Source organism: Cucurbita maxima, unplaced genomic scaffold, assembly GCF_002738345.1.
Source record: "Cucurbita maxima cultivar Rimu unplaced genomic scaffold, Cmax_1.0 Cma_Scf00007, whole genome shotgun sequence".
NCBI lineage: Eukaryota > Viridiplantae > Streptophyta > Magnoliopsida > Cucurbitales > Cucurbitaceae > Cucurbita > Cucurbita maxima.
In genome coordinates this window covers 4,310,859-4,317,214 of record NW_019272023.1, presented here as the reverse complement: position 1 = coordinate 4,317,214, position 6,356 = coordinate 4,310,859, and the positions used below count along the sequence as shown (strand labels likewise).

Below are 6,356 nucleotides of genomic sequence, written 5' to 3'. Positions count from 1 at the left end.
TAAAAAAAAAAAAAAAAAAAAAAAAACTAAATTATATATTTAGCTTCTTCAAAATGACATCCATAGGTATCTAGTTTTCTACATCACATTTAATTATATTTACTAAAATAAAGAAATGAGTAACCAAAAGAAGATCAAGTAGAAGAAGGCATCATAGATCACCATTATTATTTCTTGCAATTAAGCTTTAAAAGCACACAAGATAAGAAGAACATTAGGAGATAGTTTATTTAGATTAGATTTGATTAGCCAAACCAGATGGATGGTGTTTAGCTCAGCTGTTGCAAAGGTACTCATCAAGGCCTTTGCTGACTTTTGCTCCACATAGAAGATAGTTATATGGTGGAGCCACATCTTCGTTTGCCTTCACATACTCCACGGACCAATTAGCTGAGCTCCCATTGCTACCATTCTCAACAACTTCAATTTTCATTTGAAATACTTCAAAATCTCTTAATACATCTCCTTCCACGCACTCGAATGTTATTGATTTGTTCGCATCATCGACAGTTACCTTCGTCTTTCCTTCTTTTGGGCTTCCTATGTAGTTTCACACCCAAAAAAATGGATAAAAATCGTTACTAGGTCTGTTTATATAACGGCTCAAGCCCACTACTAGTCGATATTATCTTCTTTGGAGAGGTTTCTACACGCTTATTAGGATCTCACAATTTAATTGACTCATAAAATTTTGTGTCAAATGGTATTAATACCAAGAAAGCTAGATCTCAAATTGGAACCTTTCATTATCTAGAAGTTTTAAATTTAGTAAGAGTAGGTTTGGAGTAAATTTTGTAATTGAAAATATTTTTTTATACAAGTTTTTTTAATAATATTATGTCTAGATTATGTATAAAGGCCTTAAAATAATAGTCTACGTGTCCGTGAGTTAGATTGGGTCTAGTTGAAATATTTTTTAGATTAACCCAATTGATTGGATTATAAATTTTTTTCGACTCACACAATACTTATTAAATGATGAATCTAAAACTTAAAAAAAAAAAATGTATTAATTAGTTGAGTTCGTTTGAATCATTTATTCAAATAAAGTTATTCAAATAAAGTAGAAGGTTATGTAACCACTCTAACACAGAGCTACCAAATATTGTCCTATTTTCACTTTCCTAGCTTCTCCTCAAAATTTTAAAATGTATCTACTGTGGAGGGTCTATCCCTACTTCGACCAGTGTCTCGCACTGTCCGGTAACTTGGCTCTGACACTATTTTGTAACAGTTCAAGCTTACTGCTAGAAGATATGGTCAGGTTAGTTCTATTCAATCCAACCTTTAAGGTTTTCATTTATTTAAATTCAACTCAATTCAAATAAGTTCATAACTGACCCTAAATCGTATAGACTAGATTGAATTGATCGAGTATTTCGTGTCATCTACTATTTTCTAACACCTGTATAAGGAACTACCAAAACTATGGAAAGTTGTAGGAATCAAAAGAAAAGAAAAAAAAAAAAGGGTAGAAGAGATCCTCACCTACGACATATTTTAAGTGGATGACTCTAACATGAGAAAACTCATTTCCTTCCAAAACCTTCCAGCTACAACAAATTTCAGGGAACATTTGAAAAACACATTCCATTTTGTTCTTAAAGAACTCATAGAACTTGTGACCACAACACTTCAGCTGCACCTGCTGTGAGATCTTAGCAATCTGGGCCATTTTCAAGCTTCAAATCTGCTCATTCATGTTCCATACAAACGGAATTTTATAGCCAAAAAGTGGGTGTTCATAGATGGGACTCGCTGTTCTTTCTTTCTTTCATATCCATTCATTTCTCGATGACTGATTGATTTATTAGTTGGAAGAAGCTTTGGACTGTAAGGATAGCTGTCGAGATGGTAGCTTTTTTTTTAGTGTAGAAACAGGTCAATAAATTCGTCTTGGAAACGACTTGAAGAATAATTTTTTAGCTTTAATTGCTTCACGATGTCCCTTTCAATTCAGAGTTAGAAAATGAAAGCGAAAAAATGAGAATTCTTTTTGAAACTTGAATCTTAGCTGTTCACAGAATATTTATTTTATTCAACTTGAAAGGAAGAAAACTAGAAAGAATAAAGAGTCATCATCAATCAACTTCCACTTTGAAAATGGCTATAAAAGGCTCCTCCTTTAGCCATGGATGAACATATCTTGAAGTACTTTGAAAATGGCTCAGATTTCTAACATCTCTCACCAGCTGCAGCTGAAATGTTCTGGTGAACAGTTCTATGAGTTTTATAGGAACAAAATGGACCGTCTTACTCAAATGTTTCCTAAAAAACTTTTGGGCTACAAAATTGTGGAAGGAAACGGTTGCGCTCATGGCAGCGTCGTCCAGTGGAAATACAAGCTTGGTTCGATTCTAAACCCTAAACTCTAAAACTCTATTTAAAAGCTTAACTAGATGTAACCCGCCGATATTATTCTCTTTGAACTTTCTCTCAAGGTTTTTAAAACCCACCGGTTGGGGGAAGGTTTCCACACCGATGTGGGATCTCACAATCCAACCTCATTCAACATTCTCCTCTTCAATTGACGTGGGATTTACTTATATTCACCATTATTGTTCGATATTGAAAAATATTTAACGTACTAATAAATTCACTATTATTGTTCGATGTGGGATTTACTCATTATTGTTCGTTAGTTATAAATTTAAGTTTTTATATTGAGTGACGATTTTCCCGTTCGAACACAGGAGGCATACAAGAGGCAAAGCAAAGGCTACATATGGATGACAAAAACAAAGGAATAACTCTTGAATTTATTGAAGGAGATTTGTTTAAAGAGTATGAGATGATAGCAGTGAAGGGTGAAGTTAGTGATGGTGGGAGCAATGGCATCAGCTCAGTTAAATGGTCAGTGGAATATGTGAAGGTAAACGAAGATGTTGATCCACCACATAAGTATCTCCAATTTGCACTTGAATTGGCCGAAGGAGTTGATGCTTACCTTTGCAACAATAATTGATAACTATCAATAAACATCAACTAGATTTGGTGTAATTGAAATATATCTAAATAAATCTCTATTATCGTGTTATTATGTGTACTTTAAAGTATGATGGGAAGATCTATGATATAATAAAAAACCTAAGATATTATTAAGAAAATATTTTAATTGTGTTGTCGTTATGGTTTATTAGATCTCAAGGGTAGTTTGGCGGAGTTGACATAGTTTCACGTCTCCAAGTTTCTTAATTTCGACTCCTTGGGTTTGGATCGACTAAGAGCACTCGGGGTCTCACCATATAATCTTCTTTCACGATTCTTCTATGCTCGGATTACTAGAGGCGTGCAATCCAGGTCATAGTCTAGTAAAATTGATGCTCTCACCCCTAGTCTTCTCTACAGAGATAATCATACACTCAATCACTTCGATCTTGAAAATTTTCCTAAGAAACATGTAAGTAAGGACAAAACATGCTAAATAACTCTAGTATTTGGGAATAGTCTTTACTCTTAGAAGTAAGAAGGAAGTTATGTGACCATATCACACGAGATGTAGAGAAATGTTAAGGTTCTCAAATGTCAAACCCTAATTCGAATACTTGGTAGGAGTCGTAACATACCTCGAGACAATCACAAAAATTTATCGTTAACAATTATCACCAATTTCATATTTTATTTGCGTGTTTTTAAAATTTATATTTGTTTCCTCTCAATTTTTTTTAACTATGATTGTGGTTTCAACTTTCGAAAATACAAATTAGAAAAAGTAACCGAAGCTATTCTAATAGGTTTAAACTACGATGATATTAAATTTAAACTAGGACGATATGATACACAAAAAATGCATAATCAGGTAAAATAAGATTTATGTCTTACAAATATTTCTCAAGTAAAATGAATGATTAAGACCATTATTGATATACATGATTTACAATGAGTTTTAGTTTGGGTAAGGGATCTTTTTGAGGCTAACTACAATACATAACGAGTCAAAGCAAGATAATATTCGCTAGAAGTGGGCTTTGGTTGTTATAAATGATATCAGAGCCGAACGCTAAACTATGTGTCAGTGAGGACACTGGACTTTCTAATAAACGCGTTTTAAAATCGTGAAGTTGACAACGATACATAACGGACTAAAGCGCACAATATCTATTAGCAACGAACTTATTTGATACATTTTGTGAGAATAATTTCACTTTTGGAAGCGAGTGTTGTGTGCCGGAAGCGGAACAAATGTACTCACAACACCAATGAACGAATTTACATAAAGAAGCACCAAGATATTTACATAAAGAAGAAGTTCCGCTACATCCACGAACCAATCACTAATAAATCAAAGCGTTACAAGTGAATACCTCACTATCACACTACAAAAACTCTCACATGTCACTCAACAAATACAATGTGACTCCCAAACCTCTCCCAAATCCCGATACCACTTATCTGGAATGGAGGGAGAAATCTCTCCTTATATATCATTACATAATCAAATCTCCGACTAACACTAAATCTAATTCAAATAACCAAATCTAATCTAATCCAAAAAAACCAAATCAAAATTTTTGAAAATTAAGGGACGCCATATTATTCCAACATCAGAAAGCTATACAAAAATCAAGTTGAGAGCAGATTTTTGCTCCATTTGATTCTCCGTACCATAAATAAAATTTTAAAACTCTCAAGAACTTGCAACAAATATTAGAACAAAAAAGTTATAACTTTATTAAATAAAAAAAAATTAAAAAGAAGGAACTACACTAAGATTCTTATTCTCAAAGCAAATCAAAAGACTGAAAATTTTTGAAATTTGCCCTTAAAGTCCTAAAGCCATTAACAAAGTAGGGTTGTATAGGGTCCGAGTTACAAAAGTAGGGGTGTTACAAAAGTACTTTCTCTACGCGTTCATATGAGTAGGGTTGGGATGTCTTCTTTGTCCTAAATTATTTTTCGAATCGACTTCTTTAATCTATATACATATGATTTTATCATTTTTTTTTAAATCACTTTTATTCGATGTAATGTTGTATTCATTTAAGTTCTTATGTATAATGGTCAGATGGTAGAAAGCTTGCTAAGTTTCGATTCTTAATAAAGAGAGTTTTTTCGTCTTTTAGATTGGTTGGTGACCTCATATTGATTGAATTAAGATTCCATTTGATTCACTAGGGTAGTTTTTTTCGGTTGTGATACTTTGATTAGGCTAACTACTTATTTTAAGAGAGGCTACTTTTAGCTTCTATAATAGCCATTCAACTTCAGTGTAGCTCTAGTTTATATTGATACTCAATGAATATATCAAACAATAACTTAATGAGTGAATTTTGGAGGAATTAAATAAAAGATTATGCCAAATGTAACATTGCTCAGTATTCAGGATTTAAAATACGAATTTTGATTTGGCGCCGCTCACTAAATTCAGTGGTTAATGAGATTTGGATTCATTGCTTATTCAAGATATCTGAGATCTAGCTTGAGTTGCTGCTTTATGGTCTTTCCCCTTTAGGCTTATATGGCTTTTTGGTCCCTTTCGTCCAGTGGTTAGGACATCGTCTTTTCATGTCGAAGACACGGGTTCGATTCCCGTAAAAAATCTTTTCTTCTTTCGTTTCGTCTTTCCTTCATCTTTCATTTACTTCTTCAATCAAACACAGTAACCCAATTGTACGGTTCAACTACTTTAGTAATCCGGGTGCGATTTCCGACAAGTCTTTCTTCATTTTTCGAGCAAGAAGCGGAACTAGAATCAAGTCAATTTCCGGGAGTAAATAGTGAATGTAGGAAGTTCAGACGGTGGATCAGAAAACATCGCCTGGGAAAGCCTCACGGCCTGGTGCTTAGTTCTAAAACAACCAATAAATATATAAGATTAATATTAAACGAACTAAGGCAATTTAATTTTCCATGGCTGAGATGTTCAGTCGACTCCCTCCCCCTTTGTGGGGGTCCGGACCCTACGAGTGAGCAGAAAAGGGAGGAACAGTCACTCAAGGCGAAAGAAGAATGTGGCATTAGCATTTTCTTTCGGAGGGAATAAGGTATTGGGACAGAGAGGGGAGACCGATCCTTGTTTACCTCCAGAAATCAGGGAAAATGGACGAAAATACCCCAAAAAAATAGACAGAGGATAGAATTTTCTAATAAATGGCCTCTCCAACTCGGTAAAGTGGCTTCGCTCCTTCACCTTTATAGTCGAGCATATTCAATCCCAATGAATGGCAGCTTTTCTGTATCCTGCACGGGGCCTGTATTCAACCAAGCTTTTCAAAAAGGTCAAGCGAATGAAGAGGAAGGAAAGCCGGGTAAATCCTCCTTAACCCTTCGCCCTCTTACCATAGTGTGACGGGCGGTGTGTACAAGGCCCGGAAACGAATGAACGTATGGCTGACCGGGGATTACTAGCGATTCCG

At 34.6% G+C, this 6,356-nt stretch overlaps 2 protein-coding genes across 2 annotated transcripts; one reads left to right on the top strand and one right to left on the bottom strand.

Annotated features, from left to right (window-relative positions):
- Positions 1-139: 139 nt before the first annotated feature.
- LOC111481517 (major latex protein 146-like) lies at positions 140-1,683 on the bottom strand. Its single transcript, XM_023126970.1, has 2 exons — positions 1,489-1,683; positions 140-540 (listed from the first exon to the last, which is right to left on the bottom strand). The coding sequence occupies exons 1-2, from the start codon at positions 1,673-1,675 to the stop codon at positions 275-277; spliced, it is 453 nt and encodes a 150-aa protein (XP_022982738.1). The 5' UTR covers positions 1,676-1,683; the 3' UTR covers positions 140-274.
- A 453-nt stretch (positions 1,684-2,136) lies between these two features.
- Positions 2,137-3,046, top strand: LOC111481515 (kirola-like). Its single transcript, XM_023126968.1, has 2 exons — positions 2,137-2,349; positions 2,694-3,046. Exons 1-2 carry the CDS (start codon positions 2,163-2,165, stop codon positions 2,963-2,965), a joined length of 459 nt encoding a protein of 152 aa, XP_022982736.1. The 5' UTR covers positions 2,137-2,162; the 3' UTR covers positions 2,966-3,046.
- The last annotated feature ends 3,310 nt before the right edge of the window (positions 3,047-6,356 follow it).